The following is a 26,248-nucleotide window of genomic DNA, read 5'->3' as shown; positions in this document are numbered from 1 at the left end:
CTTATCTCATGCATTAATCAACATTAATGCTATGAACAGACGTGCCCTCTTACTTCGACAAAGTCCCTTTCAAGCAACAGATCTGCGTGGTGGGGTCGAGAGCTGGCAAGGCTGCGAGGCAAAGTAAGGAAGCTGTTCAATAGAGCCAAGAACACCCGGGCACCAGACGACTGGGACGCGTACAAGCAAGCCCAGTACCGGTTCAAGAAGCGTATCCGCGATAGGAAGAGGGAAGGATGGAGACGCTTCTGCACCAGTATAGAATCCACTAATCAAGCGGCTAAAGTTAAAAACATACTCTCACACGACCCAGAGCGAGACTTAGGTTGCCTGAAAAAATCTGACGGAACGCACACAAAATCCGACACCGAGACCTGCGAATTGCTCCTGAAAACTCACTTCCCTGGCTGCCGCATCACCAACAACCAGTCGTGGAATGAGGCGTCGCAGAGTAGCACACTGGACCGGACGGATTGGACTACAGCTCACAGGGTGGTAGACATAGATAAGGTAATGTGGGCAATCAATGGCTTTCTTCCATTTAAAACAGGTGGCCTTGACGGTATTTTTCCGGGGCTGCTACAATGGGGAGACACCGGGGTGCTGGCCCTGCATCTCACAGCTATATACAGGGCCTGTCTAGCACTCCGATACGTGCCACTCCAATGGAGGGAGGTGAAAGTAGTATTTATCCCTAAGCCCGGCAAGAGTGACTACACGAATCACAAATCGTTCAGACCAATAAGTCTTACATCCTTTCTGATGAAGACTTTAGAAAGACTTTGCGATAGGAATATTAGGGAAAATGCTCCTACACAAACCACTACACATCAACCAACATGCCTATAGTCAAGGCAAATCAACTGAATCTGCCTTTTACTGCGTAACATAACTTGTAGGTAAAGGTCTATCACGTAAACAATCAACTTTAGGTGCATTTATTGATATTGAAGGCGCCTTTGACAAAACTCTTTTTACTAGCATAGGCCGAGCGCTAGCTGAACACAGTGTCGATCCTACAATTGCCGGGTGGATAGACAACATGTTGAGGCACAGAGCGATACGTTTTACTGTGAACACCAGCACAAGATGTGTGGTGGCAACTGGATGCCCACAAGGAGGGGTACTCTCACCACTCCTTTGGAACCTTGTGGTGGACGAGCTCATCGCGGAGCTAAACAGAAAGAAACTATACACAGTAGGCTATGCGGACGATCTCGCCATTCTAATAATAGGTCCATTCGAGAATGTCCTATGTAATCTCATGAGATCTGCTTTTAAGATAATCGAAGAATGGTGCACACAACATCGGCTAACCGCTAATCCATCAAAGACTGAGCTAATACTTTTCACTAACAAACGCAACTTTGGCAATCTTACATTACCTAAGTTGTTCAATACCGAGATAAGCCTTACTAAAGAAGTTAAATACTTGGGGGTCATACTGGACAGTAAGCTGCTTTGGAATAAACACATAGACCACAAGCTGGAAAAAGCATGTATAATATTTTGGCAGTGTAGAAGACTCGTAGGGAGCACCTGGGGTCTTGCTCCAAAGATATGTAAATGGCTATATACAGCAGTTATTAGACCAATTATCACCTACGGAGCAATAGCTTGGTGGCCCAGGACAGAGCTAACAACCGTACAAACCAAGCTGCAGTGATTCCAACGGCTGGCGTGCACAGCCATAACTGGTTGCTAGAAACCATTCTAGGGCTCACACCGCTTGACATACATATCCAACATGAGGCGACAATGTCGGTTCTCCGCCTGAAGCTGATGGGTGTATGCAAGAATGATAACTGCCTCACAGGAAACCTCTGGAACAGAGTAAGGAAGGATTTCCCACTCTGTGAGGCACCCTGTGATAGAATACCCAACACACACATTTTTCAAAAGAATTACCGTATTCAACTGTTCGAAGTGGGAGCAGACCAGTCAGGTGTAAATGAACTCAGAATTTACATAGACGGTTCCAAAATGTCAGCCGGAACTGGAGCTGGCATCTTCTGGCATCTTCATCTTTCACAGGAACTGAATATACACACCTCTATACCCTTAGGCATACACAGCTCCATATTCCAATGCGAATGCATAGCCATCAAGGAAGCTGCAGACGCGATACTAAGAAGGAAAATACACGGATATTATATCCGTATTCTATCCGATAGTATGGCAGTACTGACTGCGCTGGGGAGCAACACCTATAACTCAGCGCTGATATACGAGTGTCACCGATCCTTAGAACGAGCTGCCTCTAACAACTGGGTAACTTTGCAATGGATCAAAGGACACAGCGGTTCGTTGGGGAACGATGCAGCGGATGAACTTGCAAGGCGGGGGTCGGAAACGCAAGTGGCTGGCCCAGGGCCAGTCCTGCCGCTACCCTTCAGCCAAATGCGGTCATGGATACGCTCTCTCACCAACAACTAACATAGAACCCGATGGACAAATGTCTCAGGCTGCAGACAGTCGAAAGAGGCGATTCCTGCGACACGTCGACTTATTAGCCTAAACAGACACGACATCCGAATTATGGTCGGCACCCTAACGGGTCACACATCACTGAACAAACACTTATTTACAATCGGCGTTACGGACAGTCCTAAGTGCAGGGGCTGTCTAACCGAAGATGAAACGGTCACTCACGTAATCCTGGAATGTGCTAGGGTGGCCAACCAACGGGTACAAACCTTAGTAAATACAAGGTCGCTCCAGGAAGTCTGCGAACACCCCAGGAGTGTTCTGAAGGGGGTCCATTTTGCGTGCAGTGTTGGCCAGTCATTCCAACCAGCCCAGCTCCTTCCAGAAGTTATTAAGCGGTATGATTGCGGAAACAGGAGCCCTTTACCAATACCAATACCAATATAGAACGTCATTGCCAAACCGTGCGTCAATAAATAATCTCATAGAAAATACGTTCTTACAAAACAAATATAGAAAATAAAAATAAATAAAAGTTTAAAAAAAAAACTAAAGAACACGCTTTATATAAAATTCAACTAAAAAATAGAAAATATATTTAAATTGAAAATAGTGTAAAAAAATATTATATATTTCATTATAAAAAAAGCGTGGGATGTAGAAGAATTATTATTATTTTAATAATATCTTAAAAAGCACCCCACGCTTTTTTAATAATAAAATATATAATATTTTTTACACTATTTTCAATTTTATTTTTTTTTCAATTTTTTAGTTGAATTTTATATAAAGCGTGTTCTTTAGGTTTTTTTAAACTATTATTTATTTTTCATTTTTTAGATTGAATGAAGGGATTTTAATATTTGCGGATAAAAATAGTTTAGTTATATTGAATGATCACTTAATTCAGCTAGCCCGAGATCCCCGAACTAGCTCTTATAATAATTAGCTCAGTTAAATCACGCATTAATAATTTATGATTGAAATATAAATTCACCGCCATCTATTCGCTTCTAAACGAATTAGATACTTTAATTTTGTGGAACTGTCTCGACATGTCGCGCGTTTCCTTTGTAGTTTACAATAAATTACTAGATGGCGCTTATTAGTGATTTATTTATTTAAAAATTATATAAATTAACAAAAATCATATTTTGCAATTGAAAAATTGAATAATTTTATCAAATTAGTGTAATGTTATCGGTCCTCGATAAATCGAAAGTTTAAAGTAGGTCAAAATCGCGCCCAAAGAAGTCAGTTACAAACATACAAATATACAAACATACAAGTGAAAGCGTGTAATAATTATGTGTCCCAAATCGAAATAAAAACTATCCTATCTCTCAAGTTAGACTAAACTGCACTCCATGAAGTAATCCCCTTTTAAATCCGTTCATTTGTTTAGGAGTCCATCGCGGACAAACGTGTCACGTAATTTATATATATTAAGACTAGCTGACTCGACAGACGTTGTTCTGTATACATTTTTTTTTATGGAATAGGAGGACAAACGAGAGTACGGGTCACCTGTTGTTAAGTGATCATCGCCGCCCACAATCTCTTGCAACACCAGAGGAATCACAGGAGCGTTGCCGGCCTTTAAGGAAGGTGTACGCGCTTTTTTTGAAGGTACCCATGTCGTATCGTCTCGGAAACACCGCACAAGGAAGTTCATTCCACAGCTTTGTAGTACGTGGAAGAAAGCTCCTTGAATACCGCACTGTGGAGGACCGCCACACATCCAGATGGTGAGGATGATATCCTTACTTGTGGCGTGTCGTGCGAAGGTGGAATTCGGCGGCAGGAATCAGGTTAAATAGCTCTTCGGAACACTCCCCGTGATAAATGCGGTAGAAGACGCACAATGAAGCGACGTCTCTACGCAACGCCAAGTGAAAAAACACATAATAAATAAAATACTGTTTTTTATTAATTTGTCAATATTATTTCATAACATCAAGAATTATTTCGTAAAAAATGCTCCCTGTTGTTATAATGAAATTGTTTCACGGCGGAACTGTCAAACCGTGCGTCACTAAATTCTCTCATAGAAATTATGTCCATACAAAACAAATATTGAAAATAAAAATAATTATGGGTCTCAAATCGAAATAAAAACTATCCTATCTCTCAAGTTGGACCAAACTGCACTCCGTGAAGTAATCCCCATTTAAAATCCGTTCATTAGTTTAGGAGTCCATCGTGGACAAACAACATAACTTGGTTGGTTGTAAGGTCATAAGACTTAGTAAAACCGTTTATGTATTATTATTCTTATCTGTGTTACTTTTGAGCGTAGCGATACATGATTAAGTATTTTTATTTTCTTCTACCATAAAAGATTAATTGTATACACAGTAGGTATGTTAGGCAAGGAAAATAAAAATTGTTTGTTGATTTTTTAAACGTTTATTGATATTAAATATGTATATAATCATATAGTGTAACTTAATGTCTATCTATGGTAATTAGTAATTAAATAAAACAAATATAACTTTAATATTCTCATGAATAATATGTTATACAGTCAATAACATATTTTCATAACATTTTATTAACAATTACTTATAATTATAACAAACCGGTAGTTAGGTACTTATTGAACACATAAACATTTAACGAATTTTTCATTCATTATAACACAATAATAACTGTGAGTAAACTAAATTGGCGATACATGGCAAGACAAATTCTTGGATTATGACATCAATAATAGTAGGTATATTACGCACCTAGGGAGAAAAGTAGGTAATTCTCACCCGCGGAATATTGACACCCGAGCCGAAGGAACGGTTACAATCGCGGGTGGAAATGTCCTACTTATCTCACGTGGTGCGTATACGATTTTTTTCCCACCTGATGAAAAGCTCGCTTTTAGTCACTGGTACGATGGACAAAAGTCGTCTAGCCGGGAGAGAATCGACCACTTTTGTCCCTCGTACCAGGGACTAAAAGACAGCTTAACATCGAGGTGAGAAAAATACACTTTTATATAGATAGGTAGGTAGGTAAGCACTACCATATTTACTAATGTAAGTAGATTAAAATATCAAGGAATAAGTAAGAAGATTTAAGCTGACTGCTTTTTTAAGTTTAAATATAAATATGATTACTGAATCTACGATTATATCTATCACACTAAGTGCTGAAAAGATCCCAAAGGATTGGCATTCTTCGTAGCAAACAAAAGTTAAAAGGTAAGAACATAAATTAACAGTGAATAAGGTAGAAAGTTAATTAATTTAACATTATTTTTTTTATAAATGCGATGTATTGATTGTCAACTATCTAATTAGGTTACACTGCATACTAATACAGTCTTTATATGAAGAATTTTCTTAATACCTACCATTAATTCATTTAAATGGTAGAATTTGTGACATTCGGTAACAATATTGTAATAGTCTTATAATAATTATTTACAATAAGTTATCCTTTCACAATACATGGTTCACATGTTCCTGGTATTACATATGCTGGATGACAATGAGGGCATTTAGGATTTTCACCATAGCTTGATCTTCCTGGTCGCGACACGTCAACCTGGAAGGAAGTCCGGGCATCTTCATCACCGTACCCTGGATGGGGACTGTCCAGAGGAAACACATAATCGGGAACAAAGTATGAACTTATGTTGTATTCTGTATTACTTGGTGTAAGGTCTATTGTGCGAGGCGTGGTCCTCGGTATGTTACTGAATGGTCTCTTTCCCGGTTTCGGTTGTGGAGAATCGCTTATGTTTGTGAAATTTGCAACCTTAGGTAGTTCTAAATCGAATGCTGGCACAGCCCATTTCCATTGATAGTATATAGGAGGTCCCATTGTTGTAGTTAAGGTTGTTGCGGGGAAATCTAATTTAGGGAGCTCCAGTTCTCTACTAGGTGCTTGTACATTATTCGGATTTATATTCGAGATCGGTTCTTCCTTTACATTAACAGTATCAAATCTTGCTTTTTCTTCTGTGGTTTTCTTTTTATCCCCTTTGACAACGTTGATGTTGTTGCCAAAGTTTTTGTTCTTTCTTTCGATTCGATCTTCTTCCGAACTGTCTTGACCTACTGGCAATTGTTTGTTGATATCTAATATCTGAGTTTTAGTCATTGACGTTCCTAAATTATCGGGTGAATTTGGATCAAAACGTTTGATGAAATTGTAGACAGGATCTTGAGAGTTTTTCAGTCTTATATCGATCGGATAGGCTTCTGTAGTTGTTGATGGGTTTAGAGGTGGAAGCAATACTTTGGAAGGTAAGTTGACGTTGGTTGGGTTTTCGAATATCGGGGTATGAATCGTGGATGGTCTTTTATTGCCAAATTGGTCATGATTAGTCCCAACATCAGTTATATCTGGTGAAATATTCGTCTTTGTGTTAGAGGAGTCGTCTTCATTATCGACAGATATGCTGGGTGCTGTTGGTCTTTGGCCTACGCCAGTAGACCACGAGGAAGGCGGACGATAGTTTTGTTTGTCGCTGTCGAGATCATTGTTATTGGAGATGGAGTCTGCGATACCAACTATACTGTTTCCAGGGTGTATTGAAAACTGAAAATAGTTTTAAAAATTAAATTTTTGTTAGTTGAGTACTTTTTACAATTTTCAACAAAATATTATGTGAGCAGTTAGGACTAAAATTCGTGTTATTAAGTTGTATTACCTTAGATTCAGATTCCCGTAGACCATCGTAGAAGTTATTGTTGGGAGGTACAGACAGTATATCAGGTCGTGGGGTTCTCTGGCGCATCTCCTCCTCAGACACGAAGGGTTTGTCTCTCTGTCCTGAAATGTGACGGAGCCTTTTTAATATTTATCATACCTGATAAACTATGAAATATAACAATTACAAAGGGCATTCAATAGACAGTGAGAATGAGATGCAAATTCTTTGGAAACAAAAAAAGTAAATACTGGCTTGTTAAGCTGGAAATAGGAATACTGATTACGTCAAATAGGGACATAACGGTTTTTTTGTCATTGTCAACTTTGTTGTATCCCATCGATTCGAGATCACTCATCTAACTGCCACAGTTTATATTATTATCAGCACACTCAGCGTTGATATATCGAGTAGTCATTATGGCGAACCAGTACTTCAATACAGGCCATCGCCTGCAACTCTATAAGGAGCAAATTCGGCCTCACAAAATTCACATGGAGTACTGTTTTCACCTCTTTGCTGTATAAATATCACTTGGAGTAGTCGGAGGAGTTGTTCGGATACGCTATAGCGCGAAATTCCACGCACATCATGTTGATATCTGGCATTATACAATAGTGAGTTGAGAGGAACTTTTTGCCTGATAGTCTCTTTATGGAATCAATTACCGGCTGCAGTTTTCTCGAACCGATACGACTAGCTCTGCTCAAAAAGAGGTGAATAACCCTCGGGACGGGGGACGCAAGCCGCTCGCGCCGATTGTGTCAGCTAACTTGTATGGACGTGTTCAAATTGACGCAAGTAGTCGCTCAAGTTGAAGCGAAACAAGAGCGGGACGCCCGGCGGGATTGTTTGATCTCACAATGCATGATGTTTCTCCACTGAAGAACCAAAAATGACACGCGGGTTGTCGCGTCATTTTGAGAGGCTAAGCGAGCGAGCGAATTGCTCTAAAGCGCGTCCCACGTCCCATGCGTTATTCGCCTCCGTTTGAACAGAGCTTTACGGACCTTCAAGCATATTCCCAACTTATATAATGGCAGCGCATCTCTTGACTGGTGTTACAAATATCAATGGACGGTTGACTCCCCACTTCCCCTCACGTGACCCTGTTGCCAGTTTGCCCTCTCTAATATAAATAAATATGAAATTAAATTATACAAACATTAATCCTGCACTTTATCCGCACTATACTTGCATTTGGAAATACTGTCAAACAAAATGTTTATGCGAAGACTATTCAAATGGCTGATTGAAAATAATTCTAATAGTATTAATGAATATTTAAATACCTAAGTGTTAAGTTTTTGCATGCTTTCAATTAAAGCTGGATAGAGGACCATTGTAATATTTAAGATCTGGACATACCCTATTCCAAAGTAAAATAAATATGCATGGACAAGCGTGACAGCTAGTCTCATTCAATAGCAACAATATAATGTTTCAGCACACCTCGAGAAGGTTTCAAAAAGTAATCGGTCACTTTTATTTTAGCTATCTAACCATTTGGGTTTGCTTTGTCAATAGCAATAGCAAATTACAAAACGGCCTAAGGTTTTTCTAGGCAAAGGTCAATAACCAAACATCGATGCAAGTATTATTGATGAGTCAGTCATAATTCATATATTACAAAGCAAATAATTAGCGCTCCTATGTAACCGACACGCGGAAACACATCAAGGTGACTGAACTTATTGTCTAGTTTCTTTCATAAATACTATGAATTTCGTTGACTATGTCTGTTTACAAACAATAAAAGATTTTTATTGTGGACTTGGACACTAACGATTCGATCTAAAATTTCAAAACTTTAAGTAAAACTTCTATATTGGAAAGGTTGGACTTTGTCATTTAAGAATAGAACACAATATCATTCACCATGACAAGCTCGGCAGTCCCATCAGATCAACCCAATTTTTCAGTACATTTTCGATTGTTTCGGCTTGAATCTTTTCAATGGCAACTTTGATTTCACGTTTCAATGCTTCAATTGTCTCTGGATGGTTTGCGTAACATTTATCGTTAATGGAACAGAAAATAATCCAAAGGGCTCAAAAGACAACTCCAAGCTCCTATTTAAAAAAGCATATAATATCACTTTTGGATTTCAAAAACTACCTAGTCGAAAAAGTAAAAAGTTTTTAATATATCGCAATTTTGTTCGAGCAAAATATATAATAATATGTCAAACATAAAACTTCCTGTCAAAAAATGAATGTCACTCTACCTTTCAATGTCAACGTAATTGGTGGGTACTTCAAATTTAAATCACTAGGTGGCGGCCCATCCTTTATAATGCCGCCAACACTCGGTGATATAGGTACGTGATTCTTGGAGTGTTGAATAAACTGTTTAATTCATATTTCCATCACTTTTTGTGATTGCAATTATGTATACTTGCGTGCTCTAATGCTCATACTAATGCATTTGAGATTGTTGTCTAGATAATGTAATAAATGAAACAATAATAAGCTAATGAGCAGATGTACATAATCCTTGCTAGGTACGCACTTCAAGGCAATGGTCAGTGTTGTATCTAAATAAACGGCTCTATATTAACAACTTCTTTAAATTTAAAAACTAAACATTTTCTATTTATTATATTTTAGATCTTCTAAAAAAACAAGTTTCATTAACTCTACTTTCGTAATTATTTTAGGTATTTTACGGCAAGCAATTAGTACCTAAATCTTGCATAAAGTAATTTCTAGATATTCAAAGCCATCTCAAGAATTATTTTGTTGGTAGTTTACCATTAGGAGGCTCCGTTGTACAGGATGCAGGCTAGATTATGAGTACCATAACGGCGCCTATTTTTACCGTGAAGCAGTAATGTGTAAGCTTTACTGTATTTCCGTCTGAAGGGCGCCGTAGCTAGTAAAATTACTGGGCAAATGAGACTTAACATCTTATGTCTCAAATTGACGAGCGCAGCTGTAGTGCCGCTCAGAATTTTTAGGGTTTTTCAAGAATCCTGAACTGCATTTTAATAGGCAGAGCGTATCAATTACCATCAGCTGAACGTCCTTTTCGTCTCGTCCCTTATTTTCATAAAAAAAAAGTTATATCAAACGTTATACAAGATAATATCTAACCGTAACCTTATCCGCAAAAAGTTGAATTCGCACCTGAGCCTATTAAAAAAACATTCCTCTTCGTAACAAGTGAATCCCATAGGGGCGGGCAACAAGCCCGAATTCGCAAATTAGTCTGCTAATTGCTTACAATAAGTATATAATTTAACAGATCATTTAGTTTTGAGTATATCAACTGACTACTAATCATCTTAAATATTTAAATATTAAGAGTAACAGGGTGGATAGGAATGCATTCATGAAGAAAGTTAGGAAGAAACAAAACTAAAATGTAAGTCACTTTACGTTCAAATCTTTCGTCAACCCGTCATGCATTGGTAAGTACCTAAGGTTAGTAGGTAAATAAGTATCTGCTATCATAGGCGAGCAGAATAGGCCAATATTCAATAGTACCAAAATTTATGCGACGATGCAGGATTGGAAATGTGCCTTAAGGGACTACGCGCACTTATTCAGCTCCATTCGCGTTTCGCTGAACGATTTTGGTCACACTTATACAGCTCTGCTTCTATCAGCCGCGTACGGCGTCGTAAGAATGAGAATTATAACTTTAAATCACGTCTGCACTCTTTAATCTTTGCGGGCATAATGATTACGTCAAATCAATGCAGGAACAATACAGGTCGAAACTTGTCGTCAAGGAATCGCGAACCATCCCTGTAAAGAGCTGTTCCGCCGCATTCGACGGCGAACAGCGCTGTACGCGGCGGAACAGCGCCGAACGCTCTCTATAGCATTCGCATAATAAAAACACATTTAACCTTATTTTATGCTGGTTTGCCGCTAAAGCAGAATGGACGCGGAAAGCTGAATCGACGCGTACACGTCTCCATACAAAATAGTTGTTTTCTACGGACAAAAGCTGAAAAGAGCTGAATAAGTGCGTGTAGTCCCTAAAGCTGACACCACTCTCCGCTAAGCTAACCGTCCTTATACCATATCAACCTCATGAGCCCCATTTGGGTTCGAATTCCACATCGTCCACAAATTTTGGTATGTATGTAAATGTCAATTCGGATATAACATTCCCAAAGTGAGTAAAATTACTTAAAATAATAAAACTCGTTTAAAATACAGTTTGATTTCGTCGGTCAGTGGTCTGATTGAATGTACTGTGTAACTCACCAATGAGCAAGTTGGCATCGTAGTCGCTCTCCGAGTTTGAACAGTTGACCATGTACCAGTGGTCGCACACTAGCATCCGTTGCTGGAACAGTGTGGTGTTGGGGCACGAGTAGCTAAACTGACGACCCAGCCCGTCGCACATGTGGTAAACCTGAAACATTTATACAGAACCATTAAAGATACACAAACGTATAATCTACCCCGTAGGAGGCACCGATAAAATGAGATTTCAGTGTGGCAATACTAAATGTATGTGTAAGTTCGTGCGGAACATAATGGTCACTACACCAGTTTCTGCTGCAAAACTGGAAGTAGTGGCTATAGCAAATCGAACAGTTTTTAATGCTGAATTACAGGAACATGAGGTACCTTCTAATCCCGTCGCTAAATACCATAGAATTACCATTTTTCACTCATGGTCACACCAGTTTATAACACCAGTGTGACTACGAGTATTTTTTTTCCACGTCGTCGCACCACGGGTTTTACTACACTGTAATGAATATTAGTGATGTATCAATATCTATTTTTAGATATTCTCGATGGTTTAGTTATCGAATGATTGGGAACGGAATGAGAATTTCCCTTACAACAACAGCACATAAGGGCTAAAATTCGAAATTCTGTACAGTATTTGCATTGACATTCGAGGTGAAACCGTGGTCAAATGTCGCAATGTTCTAACAGTTAAAGGTTGGGTATTGATAAGTTAAGCATGGCTTGATAAACAACTTTGTTAAATCAATACCAAATCATATTGTATGTACATACCGCTGTATTTGCTCGGATAAAGACAACATCATTAAATTGTTGTAACTGGACACTGTATCTGGGATCCGTACAAGAAAAAGTACGGACTATTATAAGAAAAAGTTCGAAGGCTTTCCTAAGATACCTGCACAAACGTTGCTATGGTATTATCCTTTCATGTATCCAACCAAATTTCTCTTAGGTTGTTTAGGTTTCAATTCCTTGGAGGAGAGGCGGAGTTGCGAACAGCTAAAAATTATGTGTCGAATTTTACGAGAATACGTTGATGCTCCAGATCTTCATAAGTCATTGTGTCGTATACGTGTCCCTAAATGTAATAATCTTCGTCCACGAAAAAATAAACTTGTCGTGATCCCGCTTCGTCGCACCGTTGCCACCCACCACCGAGCCATGGCACCTATACCACGTTCTTTGGAATCTTTCAACGCGCTCTTGGATAAGAAAGCTTAATGAGACCCATTCAATGATGGGTGGACTTCCCTATTTTCTGAACTACTAACACACATTGTATATATAATGCACTAGCTGACCCGGCAAACGATGTTTTCATATAAATTATTTTTAGAGATAGACCGTTTCTTGGACACTGCTTTATTTTTCTAAAATAAACGTAGCCTAAGTTTCTCCTTATTACATCAGCTACCTGCCATTAAAAGTCGCCGGATTAGCCGGAACAAACAGACAGACAGACAAAAATTGTAAAAAAAAAATATTTTGGTGTATGTACCGTAAATATATTCATAATATACATTTAGTAAAAAACGATTATTTCAATATTACAAACAGACATTCCAATTTTATTTAAATGTATAGATAATTCACACAATATTTTTAAAAATTATAGCCTATATGTTATTCTGGTGTGTAAGCTATTGCAAAGTTTTATCAAAATCCATTCAGTAGTGTTTGCGTTAAGGAAGTTCAAACATACATCCAGACATACAAACTTTCACATTTATAATATTAATTAATTCAATTATTCTTTAATATTCCTTTTATTTCTTTGCATTGTGTGCCAATTGCACAATAAATAAATAGTTATTAAGGATTGTAAAAACCGAAGCATGTCGTGAGTAGTAGTTAGTGTAGGAGTCATTTTATTATCCGTCTGATTTGGATAAGAAATACGCAAACCAATTAAATGAAAATGATGTAAGGAAACATAATAACTTTATGATCTTATGATGTACTTTAATCTGCAGTAATTGCTATAAACAAAAAATTAAGTGTTGTAATTTAGACAATTATGGATGTTAAATATTAAACAGATAAAAAGACAACCGAATGATTTCACAATGTAAAAAATACCTAGATTTTGTTGATAGATCAACATCGGCAAGTCTTCCTTTCCTTTTCTTTCCCTTTGTAAGTTTTAGCCTCGTTATAAAATCATATTCATAATATGGTTCTATCAATAGTCTTTCCCCAAGATATTTTCTTCACAAGCTTCCTCATGTAATTACACTACCATTGGTGTCTATACCCTTTTACAAAGCTTAAAAAAACTACGTGAGTATTAATAGTTTCGTGTTATTTAAGTTAAAATCTTTGATGAATAGTAAATTAAGATATACCTATGAAACATGTTTTTTTAGCAGAATTTATCATTAAAAGAGTGCAGATATCGTATAAGATGTTTAACACACCACTTAAGTACCTCCCAGATAGCAGGAGTAAGTAACACAATTAGATTTAAAGGGACGAATGCCCTTTATACCAAATAAACCTTGATACAAACACTCGGTCAGCCTACTTACAAATTAAATTCTAATTTATTAATTCCATTTGTTATTTTGAATGACTCACATCTTATGTTGTCTCAAAACAAATGTTATAACTATATTTACAATACTATGATTACATAAAATTAAAACTATCATTACGGGGAAGCGTACTTTGGATAGTTAGGCTGATCCGTTGACCGAAATATATGCCAGCGCTTGTTTTTCCAGCCCTATTGAAGCACGAAGATAGTACTTTGAAACGAATTGATTATAACATAATTGCAACAGACATTAAAATACTTGTTACATAAATATTTACCATTCAGTTTTTTTTACAAGAATAATTGGCGGTCAACTACTTATGCCAAAACAATAGATTTATTGCCAAACTAATTTCAGACGTATACATCTAAACATAAGCCACACAATTATCTATCATAAAGATCGGAATCAAAACGTGAAACAATTATACCAACATGCAAGGTCGCTTCCTCATACCAAAATATGAAGATGGGTTTTCTTTAAGACAATAATTCAAAGAAGTAGTTTTTATCTTATTTAATCACAATATTTTTTTAGAAAAACGTTTTTCTTTTAAAATTATTGATTTCCTTTAAATTATAAGATCGATACGAACATTAGTAATAAAAATTGTTTTATATAAACATATACTTACAGAGTACTAAACAATATGCTAGGATTAATACACAAATAAAATTTGAAAAACAAAATTTTATGAACGATGCGGGATTCGAACTCAAGACCTCCGGCGTTCCGTGCCGGTGCTCTAACCAACTGAGCTAACCGTTCGAGTACCGCCTCGTTATGAAATTCTGTTTGCTTTGTTCAACTCTCAGGTTGTGGCTTCATCTACAGGATCCACTTTACAGTTGATAACCTGCTCAACCCCAATATTTGCATCTTAGGAAATTGACTTGAGATGTCGCTCTTGTAAATCTAAACAATATATTATGTTTTTTTTAAAGTGATAACCCTCACTTCTAGAATTAATTTTGTTTTTCAAATTCTATTTGTGTGTTAATCCTCCTCTTTCATATTTTTTTATCTAGATATCCTAGATAAAAAATAGTAACTAGTTATGTTTTTATATTTTGATTATTAAAATATAATGCGTTCCCTTAAGTCGAACTATAAGGTACAGATAATACTTGAAGCAATAAAAAATTGCGAGCGTACAAAGTACATATGTCAGAAGTGGAACCTGCATAGTGCATGAACCTCTAAACTGCATAATATGAAGTCCTGGTACATGTTGATAGGATGACACATGATGACACCGCTACCATATTTATGTTCTCCTGGTGTCTATATAGTAATATAGTCATGCGCATGACGTCACAATATATTAAGGTACACTCGCGTCATACATAAGACAATCTCTTCTTCAAATATGTTCGCCTTTTTTTTATGGAATAGGAGGACAAACGGGCGTACGGGTCACCTGTTCTTAAGTGATCACCGCCGCCCACAATCTCTTGCAACACCAGAGGAATCACAGGAGCGTTGCCGGCCTTTAAGGAAGGTGTACGCGCTTTTTTTGAAGGTACCCATGTCGTATCGTCCCGGAAACACCGCACAAGGAAGATCATTCCACAGCTTTGTGGTACGTGGAAGAAAGCTTCTAGAAAACCGCACTGTGGAGGACCGCCACACATCCAGATGGTGGGGATTATATCTTAACTTGTGGCGTGTCGTGCGAAGGTGGAATTCGGCGGCAGGAATCAGGTTAAACAGCTCTTCGGAACACTCCCCGTGATAAATGCGGTAGAAGCAGAAGAATGAAGTGACACGCAACGCCAAGTGATCCAGCCGTTCACAGAGCACTGGGTCCCCGAAAATTCGAGCTGCTCTACTTTGCACGCGGTCAAATGGATCGAGCTGATACTGGGGTGCGCCAGACCAAAGATGACAGCAATACTCCATGTGTGGCCGGACCTGCGCTTTGTAGAGCGCTAGAATGTGGGCTGGCTTGAAGTATTGCCGTGCTCTATTGATGACGCCCAGCTTCTTCGAAGCCAAAGGCCATCTGGCCACAGAATTGGCAATCACTCGAGATTTCGAGACCCAGTATTCCAATACTAGGCGAGGCTTTTTAGGGAAGTAGCGGTGATACGACAAATGGGGTTTTTTTAGTGGTAAACGCGCAAACTTGAGTCTTCTGGGGGTTAAATTACCTGGCCTGGTACCAAAACACTGAATAATGCTTCCTATCTCATTTTTTTCCCACTTAAAATCTTATGAATTTATGCGTCTTGCTTTTTCGTTTCATCGAATCACACCGATGCTAAAGAAGTTTTCACTTCAAAAAAAGAAAAACTGGATATCATAAGTTACATTCAGCAACATCTACAGCTTTGTGTAGGAAGATATCGAATAATTATTTCCTAAAATGGTGTTGTGTCAGATGCAACAAAGAAGTTCATTAAATGCTAACTGACCTATTCACGTCATCCGGATATTTTGCAAGCTTTAAGTATCTATGTGTGTCTCTCATTAGTATTGATCGATGTTGAAGCCATACGTAAATATAATATTCGTTTTAGAAATATATAGAATGCAGTTTAATTTTGCTAAAACTCTTAAAATTATGTAGCTAAAGTTCTTCTTCCATGGTCGGTACTTCAAGACATGAACAGATTCCAACTTCTTTAAGGGCCGACAACGATCCTGTGATTCCTCTGGTGTTGCTAGATAATGTGGGCGGCGGTGATAACGAAACAAGTAACCTGTACGCTCGTTTCTCACCAAAAATTTACTATCGAAAAATCGTCTTTGCTGTAATAGAGTGAATGGCTTGTCTCCTGTGGTTCCTATTGACGACCATTTTTTCGTCTGTCTTATAAAAAAAGTTTAAATCCTTTGTATTTACGTGTAGGTACTATACGTTTCAAATAAACATTTTTTGTTGGTCTTCAAGTTGTGGAGGTAGCCCGATCTTCCTCCACAAATATTCCATTAAACCGTAATCCCCGTTCCGTAAGATTGATAGAAGACGCAGACTCAACACTGTATTACATAGACACTGAAATACACGTCGTACTCAAATTTAATCAGGATTCTAGATCTAGAGGACACATTAAACCCTTGGTAGAGATCTTATTATTAAGGCTTTTATTTTTACTTATCCAAACTCTATTCTTCCCACCTTCTCTGAATCATGTCTATTTGTCAGTTAACTTTTACAAATAGCTTCAAAGTATAAAATTTCTGTAATTTTGTTGGTTGTAAATAAAAGTTAAAGTTATATTTCTGTCAGTTAACTTTTATACATAACTTTTAAGTATATACATTTTTGTCATTTTGTTTGCCATGAATTAAGGTTAACGAGCGGTGCCTTCCAATACAGGCGATAGGCTTAATGGGAGACACCTGCCCCTAGTTTTATATAAACTTTTTGTTAAATAAATAAACAATTATTCTATTAAACTTGTATATGGTCGGTTTACTGCAAAAACTCACTAATGGCAAAAAGTCATTAAGTGCAGTTAATAACCGCGCCAACATCGTCTTAACGAGCTCTACATAAATGCAAAAACTCACGTATTTCTAGCTGTTCTAATTTTGAAGTTATTACGTATGCATAAAGTTGATAGTTACTATTTTCTCAATATTGGTTCTATTAAAATCATTAAATCACTTTGCAAACTTAAAAAAAAAAAAAAAAAAAACAAAGTAATAAAATAATGAACAATTACAAATTTTCAAAACTCGTTTATGTTATTTAGTGTTTTTTTAAATGTGACATACGAAAAGCACTTCAGAACGAAACTTGGTTAAAAGTCTTAAACAGCGCTTAATGCTGCGTGAGAGTCCCGGAGGCCCACTCCCTTTACCTCCACCACAGTCCCGTAGGTCTACCCGCTTTTCCTCCCCCAGAGCCCCGTAAGCAGAGTGGACCACTCTGCTTCCCTTCCCGCACCTTTTCCTAAAAAGCCAGTAACGCATCTGCAAGCCCTCCGGTGGTGCAGTTTTCCATAGGCGGTAGAGATCACGTAAACCATTCCATCATGTAAACCTAATGCCCGTTCGCCCTCTTTTACCGCAAAAACAATCATTACTTCTATTCAAATAATACGTATTTTTTAAAATAGACTTCTATTTTAAGAAATACTTAATTCAAACCTAGATGAAAGGCCCAATGGCAAGAAATCATTAACTTCACATTTTAATTTTTTTTAAATTATGACTTGTTAATATTTAAAAAACTCTATTGGTTTCAATCATTAATATATTCAGCAATATAATAGTATTTTACTTTTCTTTAACATAATCTTATTTAAGATGATATATGGAAAACAATATTACTAAAACTAAAAGTGGCTTAATTCATAGTTCTGTTTTTGTCAGTTAATTTATTTATTTATTAAAGCACACCACATCATATACAATACAATTTTCTTAATCTAATGTTACAATTAGTAGTTCGAAAGTATACGACAATTATGGTGAACATAAAAATTACACAAAATACTCCCTAATTACTTCTGAAAAATAGAACTAAAAATACTATCTAATCTATAATAAAAAAAGAAAATAAAAAATGAATGTACAAATTATAACTTTAACTTATTAAAATAATGAAGACAAAAAAAAAAGAAAAACTACTTATTTGACAAATGCAGATTGAGTAACAGCTAAGTGTACCACCACCGAAAGTCAGTTAGTGAGTTCTTGCAGTAATCCGACGATATACTAACAGGAACCCCGTAGCTTCTTGTCAATTAATTTCGCAACACTTAAAATCAAAGTGTAATTCCGTAACCAGCTTATACAACATTTTTGTAACATTTGCATTGTCTATACCAAATACGTGCAGAATTATTTGTTAGCGATACAAATAAACCAGGTCATTACTTTTCACCGCATATCAAATGATCATTGTAACTTTTTGTCGACATGAATATAATACCTATTGAACGGAAAGATAAAACTTTGACCCTAATACCTGTAAGTACGCGTTAATGCTAAGGCATAGTTGTCACTGTGCGATTTTGTAGCTTGTTGTAACGGTAAAATATTTCATTATAAGATTCTAGCTGACTCGGCGAACGATGTTTCGCCATATAAATTATTTTTAGTGTTCGACCGTTTTTTCTCAGAATATATTTAGCGGTGGGTGACGCTTATCATTTTGCGGTATGAAATATAGATGTTGGCCGATTCTCAGACCTACCCGATATACACACAAATTTTCAAACAAATTCGTTCAGTTGTTTCGGAGGAGTTTGGTAAAAAACACACGGGGCATGTTATTATACATATAAACCTTCCTCTTCAATCACTCTATAAATTAAAAAAACCGCATCAAAATCCGTTGCGTAGTTTTAAAGCTGTAAGCATACATAGCGATATAGGGACAGAGAAAGCGACTTTGTTTTATACTATGTAGTGATTCAGCAGAACCTATATGATACGTAATTTTCTTTGAGGATTATTGACGTAATCATGCCAACAGCCAAATATTGTATACAACTATTTCGTAAATGTGGTAACTCTATCATTGCGTCTTCCGTCTTATTTTTTGTGCGACAAAGCGTTCCACCATAGTTATGGCAAATAAATAAAATAAACTACGTTTAAAAAAACTGACTTCAAAAACTAAAAAGTATAAAATAACTCAATAAAGATTTAATTTAATACAGCTCTTATGCAAACCTTTAATATTAATAAAATACTATTATTTATATGTACTAACCTATTGATAGGTTTTTAGTCGAAGCAAGAATCGCGTAAATCGACTCATAAATCTCAGCGTACTCGATGTATAAAAAAAAATATCAATCGAATTGAGAACCTCCTCCTTTTTGAAGTCGGTTTAAAATAAATAGATTATATAGGCGTATAATTTTAAACATAAATTATGTATTATAATTAAATTATCATTATTATATTGCATATCATCATGGCAAGCCACATTCAGCTGGAGAAAATTGGATGCAGAAAGGCAAAGAAAGAAAGTTGTGGATGAAACTGAAGGAGACCTTCACCCAATCTTGGACCTCTATCTCAAAACACTAAATGTGAGAATTGTTGGTACAAACAACTCAGATTAATCAAATATACAGGATGTTAAATAAATCCTTGGGTGATAAAAAATCTTAAGGCATATATTCCTATTAAGTAATGAGTACATTTTATAAATATTGATTCTCCGGAAATAATCTCATTTAAAAAAAGTGAAATAAAAAAAGAGTAATGTAACGCACCCAATTATTTCAATTCCAATTAAGTCTAGACACCTGTGGAATTTTAATTTTTCCCCGCCTACACACCAATTTCATTCATGTTACCTTACGATGGTAGCATCGGTCAAAGGACAGTTGCAGACAAAGGCGTGAGAAGCCAGCTTTACGCCATTGGACCGAGTTCAGGGCGATAACCTTAGTTTACCGGTAGAATAAATAAGTCAGGAGTTTTCAAGATTTTTGAAATTGTTTACAATGAAATGTTCTTTTTACACTAGCATTTAATCTAAAGGGGTTTATATTATTATTTTTATTTTTAGTAGTGTATTTTACTTTATACCCATGTCAATTATTATACAGGGTTTTTTAACACAGTGTACATAATATACCCTCCCTACTAACAAAAATTGTATACCTATATAGTTATTTAATGTGGAATTAATGACCATGTTAGTATTATTATGTATTGCATATTAAAGACAGTAAGTAGCTGTGTCTTCTAGAATGTATTCTTGCACACGCCTATTGAAAATTCATGCGACATTATAAACGCACAGTCTACATCAGGCCTTATTGCAAAGTAAGTGTTAAGCTTTAGAGTTATGAAGAGCCACTTTGCTTAGAGATAAGCAACGCGCACGTTACATAGCCAAGCTAAATGTTACCGCGCAGATAATTCTAGTTGTTAGACTAAAATATAGTGTTTCGAGTAGTTTTTGTTGTGAGGCATCTTAATAATTTGAAGTGTTTTCCTTGTTTAAATAGGCATTATGCAATTTAATTCCATCCATTTAGAGAGAGGAATTACTGCTCATTACATTTATAAGTATTTATTGTATTAATCTACTTTTTAATTTTCCTTGAAATTGTCTAACAAACGGTTCTAAGCGAAGTCTTTTTATTATCCCACTTGCCACCCGGCAAACGTTGTTTTGCCATATAAATTGTATTGATCTTTTCCTTGCTAGTTGATAATAGATGGCGCTAGTTGTATTCATTAGTAACAATCACACTTCTTTTATATTTTGTATAATTCACACTATAGTTTTAGAAATTATAGGCTATTTGTTATTCTGGTGTGTAAGCTACATTATTGTAAAGTTTCGTCAAAGTTCAGTTCAGTAGATTTTGCATTAAAGAAGTTCAAACATACCATCCAGACATACAAACTTTCAAATTTATAATATTAGTAGGAAGTAGGATACACCTCGGTATAAAATCAAATCCAATTTATTCATTTGCGTCAAAGACATGACAGTTATGAATTTCAAAAATTATACATTTTCCTACATAACACAACTTCGGAAAATGTTAAAACTCAACATTTTGGACATGAGGAGAAAGAGCAAGAAACTTATTGCCACTACTTTAGATCAACGTTTACAGCTTCATCTTAATCTTAATATATATAAATTACGTGACACGTTGTTTGTCCTCGATGGACTCCTAAACCAAAGAACGGATTTGAATGGGGATAACTTCATGGAGTGCAGTTTGGTCCAACTTGAGAGATAGGATAGTTTTTATTTCGATTTGGGACCCATCATTATTTTTAAATTCAATATTTGTTTTGTATGGACATAATTTCTATGAGAGAATTTAGTGACGCACGGTTTGACAGTTCCGCTCTGAAACAATTTCATTATAACAACAGAAATAATTCTTGATGTTTTGAAATATTATTGACAATTTCCTATAAAACAGTATTTTTTTATTATCTACAGAACAACGTCTGTTGGGACAGCTAGTATATTATATAAATTACGTGACACGTTGTTTGTCCGCGATGGACTCCTAAACTAATGCACGGATTTTAATGGGGATTACTTCATCGATTGCAGTTTAGTCCAACTTGAGAGATAGGATAGTTTTTATTTTGATTTGAGACCCATAATTATTTTTAATTCCAATATTTGTTTTGTATGGACATATTTTCTATGAGAGATGTTATTGACGCACGGTTTGACAGTTCTGCTGTGAAACAATTTCATTATAGTTAACAACAGGGAGCAATGACGTTCTATACATAATATAGAACGTCATTGACAGGAAGCATATTTTACAAAATAATTCTTGGTGTTATGAAATATTATTGACAAATTAATAAAAGACAGTATTTTATTTATTATGCATAGAACAGCGTCTGTCGGGTCAGCTCGTTGTTTTATAAATTATTTTAATTACATCCTACTTACTTGAAGTAATCTATACATATAAATAAAATTGAAATGTCTGTTTGTAATATTAAAATAACCGTTCTTTACTACATGTATATGAATATACATTCACCAAAAAAACATTTTTTACAATTTTTGTCTGTCTGTCTGTTTGTTCCGGCTAATCTCTGAAATGGCTGGACCGATTTTGACGGGACTTTTATTGGCAGGTAGCTGATGTAATTAGGAGTAACTTAGGCTACGTTTATTATGGAAAAATTCTTTTACTTTAGAAAAATAAAGTAAGCCGGGTCAGCTAATAAATACTCAAACTGCATACATGAGTAAGTTAAAGTAAATAGTAATTAATTAAGTTAGTAAATTAACACGTTGGTGGACAGTAACGCTCACAGGCGTCTATGTAGCTAAAAGTGATACGGCAGTACGCCTGTCGACGTCTGAGTTTTTACTTGCATAAAATCAGTACGCCAAACGACGACTGATTTTCCATACTATCATAAAGAACGCCATGTTGTATTGTCACCTCAGGTATAATTTATTAAGACTTTAGTACTGTCACAACACAATTTCCAAAAAATCGCCAAATAAAGCACCTCCACGCTTACATTCACGTTTTTTATGGTCCTCTCCCTACGCACATTACGCTCATGGGCGTCATTTCGCCAAGTCATGATTTCGCGCGCAATTTTTATCTAAAAAGTTACTACTGTTTATTTTCAATGAAATTTTATTGTTTTATGTATACCAAATACTAATTAAAGTCTAGTTGCAAATCTAAACAACGTATTTACATTGATAATGTTTGTTGTGAACTCGATTTTGTTGTACTAAATTCGTAACTAAATTTATTGCAAATATCTCGAGACTCGCATGAAAAATAACAAAAACGACTTCAAGTCCTATTTGAATCGAGTGAGGACCCAGTTGCTAGTGATGGAGAGTACGTATCTGACGATCAGTATCAAACATCCCGTGCCGGATGCACAAGTTCAGACAATGAATCTCTTGCCTCATATACAAGATGTATTCGCTAGACTAGAGCTGCTGTATCATCTGGCGTGTCAACATGCTCTTCGTCTAGTTACGCAGAAGTCGATGGTGACAAATCTTCATATTCTGACTAGACTCAACTCAATGAACATCATGAAATTATATAACACTACGGATAAAAGCGTGTACGTCTATGGCCGTTGTGTCATATCATATATTTTTTAAATATGTGTTATGACATTACGCTAGATAATATAATCGACAAAAACCACAAAAAAGCGAGAGTTGAGCCGACCGACTGGCGTGCTCTGTGAACGGCTGGAACTCTTGGCGTTGCGTAGAGACGGCGCTTCATTCATTGTGTGTCTTCTACCGCATTTATTTTATTTATTTCTGCCGCCGAATTACATCTTCGTACGACATGCCACAAATTAGGATATAATCCCCACCACCTGGATGTGTGGCGTTCCTCCACAGTGCGGTTTTCAGGGAACTTTCTGCCACATGCTACAAAGCTGTGTAATGGGCAACATTGTGGTGTTTCCGGGGCGATACGACATGGGTGCCTTCCTTAAAGGCCGGCAACGCTCCTATGATTCCTCTAGTGTTGCAAGTGATTGTGGGTGGCGGTAATTAGGTGGAGTATGAAATTTAAATGCGTCTTACAATAAAGCAGAAATACCTAATTTTTTTTATTTTCCACCCATAAAGTTAATATTGAATACAACTCTATGAGCATTTAAAAGGTAAGGAATATTTAGTTTTTTTTTTTTTAATTATAAGGTGTTTCTATAAAATAATTTAGACAAACGAATACCTACAACTACTTATCACCTAGCCAGAATATGGATGTTTGCTTGCGAGTCATGGATGTTTAAATGTATTTATGTATGTTTATATGAATTTATGTATGTTTAAGTAAGTATATTGCATTAAATATATCATTGTCTTGTAACCCATAACACAGGCTATATATGCTTAACTTGGGGCAAGATAATTTGTGTAAAAAGTGTGTCAATATATAACAGCATGAGATTGAAAGTCAAGAGGAACCGATTCGAGTTTTTCTAAGTCTTAATGATATACCATTAGTATAGGTAATAAAAATGACAAATATCCTTTATAGTATCATTTAAGTACCAACGTTTTCTTACAATATTCTTATTTTCATCAAAATCAGTAAAGCTGTACAGAAACACAAAGCCAAAAATAATAATACGGGTTGCACTTCGGGAGTGCCGCCAAAAGCGAAAACTGGAACATTATCGTTGTGCATTTTGGAATATTTTGGAATGGTTAGGGAATAATTTCGCACGAATTGCTTTATTTATCAGTATAAAAGTAGTAGCATTTATGTGGTTAAATACAATATTCATTTATTGCGCTATCGTACACAGAAACGACAATTTATATTAAACAAAAAATTTAACACTTTTTAACTATTATAATTATGTTACATTAAAAAGTCTATCAGAAAAATCAACTTTCATCGATACTAAACTGTAAAAATATTTCACGGCTTAGATTCGATCCCTCGACCTCGCGGTGTTTCGGCATCGCAATCACATTGATTCAACCACTGATCCAATGACCGTATGATATATCGAAGTCAAAGTATAAATCTTGCATCCATAATTACAATGCCTGTCTTACGAATTTTCGATCAGGACTCGCGTTATATCCATCGCAAGAAAATTACTCCAGGCCGTTAAAGAAGTTTTCATTTCGCAAAAAGAGTAAAATTTGATTCAGCAACTTAAAGACTAATCTAATATATAAAATTCTCGTGTCATGGTGTTAAACATTGAACTCCTCCGAAACGGCTTGACCGATTGTCATGAAGTTTTGAGTGCATATTGGGTAGGTCTGAGAATCGGACAACATCTATTTTTCATCCCCCTAAATGTTAAGGGTGGTCCACACGAATTTCTTTTTTAATTTTTTTGACATTTTTTTTAAATTTGTTTGATTATGAGTCAGCGTTAAAAAATACATACAACTTCAAATTTTCCCCATCTACGATCAACAGTTACTTTTGTATCGCGATTTTAATTTCGGCAATACAACGTTTGCTGGGTCAGCTAGTATTTACATAAAATGTGGGCAAAATAAAATAAAATTACAAACAGATCGACCGACGTATAAAGTATAGATAATATAATCGACAAAAACCTCAAAAAAGCGAGAGTTGAACCGACCGCCGGCGCTGCGTGCAATATTGACATGATAGCCTTGAACTTAGATCACGTAATGTTGCCACTGCGAGGAAATTGTGTCGGCGAAAACGAAAGTGGTCGCGCGCATCTTATCATTCACTTTGTGTCCGGTCTAGTTAAGATACTTCGTTGTAATGTAATAGGTACCTAAATATTCGATATAAAAGTAATTTACTTAATTATTATTCTTTTCTTGATTGCCTTAGAATTATTTTCGAATAAAACCACAATCACCGCATTCAGAAACAAATGGAGTCTAAATAGATGAAACGGCACAAGAAATTAATTTTTAGAAATAATATTTATTTTTCACTGTTTCACTGTTACTTATTTAAAATATGACTAGACAAGTGGGAGGCTCCTTTGCACAGGATGCCAGCTAAATTATGGGTACTACAACGGCGCCCATTTCTGCCATGAAGCAGTAATGTGTAAGCATTATTGTGTTTTGGTCTGAAGGGCGCCGTAGCTAGTGAAATTACTGGGCAAATGAGACTTAACATCTTATGTCTCAAGGTGACGAGCGTAATTGAAGTGCTACTCAGAATTTTTCAGGTTTTTCTGGAATCCTGAGCGGCACTACATTGAAATGGGTAGGTATCAATTACCATCAGCTGAACGTCGTGCTCGTCTCGTCCCTTATTTTCATAAAAAAAGATAATTGTTTATACATAGCGTACAATAAATGTTGTTAATTATAACATTATAATATTTCAAGGGTGTCCTGTCTTGATAATTATGAACGGGCTACTATTAATCACTTAATTTTAACTTAACTATATATATATACACACACAGACACACACACACACAACTCTTAAATAATATTATTATTAACGTATGTAATAATACTAGCATAAAAT

General features: G+C 36.2%; 1 protein-coding gene across 2 annotated transcripts in view; it reads right to left on the bottom strand.

Annotated features, from left to right (window-relative positions):
• Positions 1 to 4,918: 4,918 nt before the first annotated feature.
• LOC126974442 (uncharacterized) overlaps positions 4,919 to 26,248 on the bottom strand; it is a 72,729-nt gene continuing 51,399 nt past the window's right edge. For both annotated transcript variants that reach the window (XM_050821934.1, XM_050821935.1), the window contains exons 4-6: positions 11,302 to 11,452; positions 7,082 to 7,203; positions 4,919 to 6,969 (exon numbers count right to left, since the gene is read on the bottom strand). In XM_050821934.1, coding sequence (XP_050677891.1) covers positions 5,857 to 6,969; positions 7,082 to 7,203; positions 11,302 to 11,452 — 1,386 coding nt within the window. In that variant the 3' untranslated portion in view covers positions 4,919 to 5,856. The remainder of the gene's footprint in view (positions 6,970 to 7,081; positions 7,204 to 11,301; positions 11,453 to 26,248) is intronic.

The sequence above is a fragment of the Leptidea sinapis genome, chromosome 32 (assembly GCF_905404315.1).
Source record: "Leptidea sinapis chromosome 32, ilLepSina1.1, whole genome shotgun sequence".
NCBI classification, from domain to species: domain Eukaryota; kingdom Metazoa; phylum Arthropoda; class Insecta; order Lepidoptera; family Pieridae; genus Leptidea; species Leptidea sinapis.
Note: the sequence above shows the minus strand (reverse complement) of the source record. Positions and strands in the feature narration are given on the sequence as shown.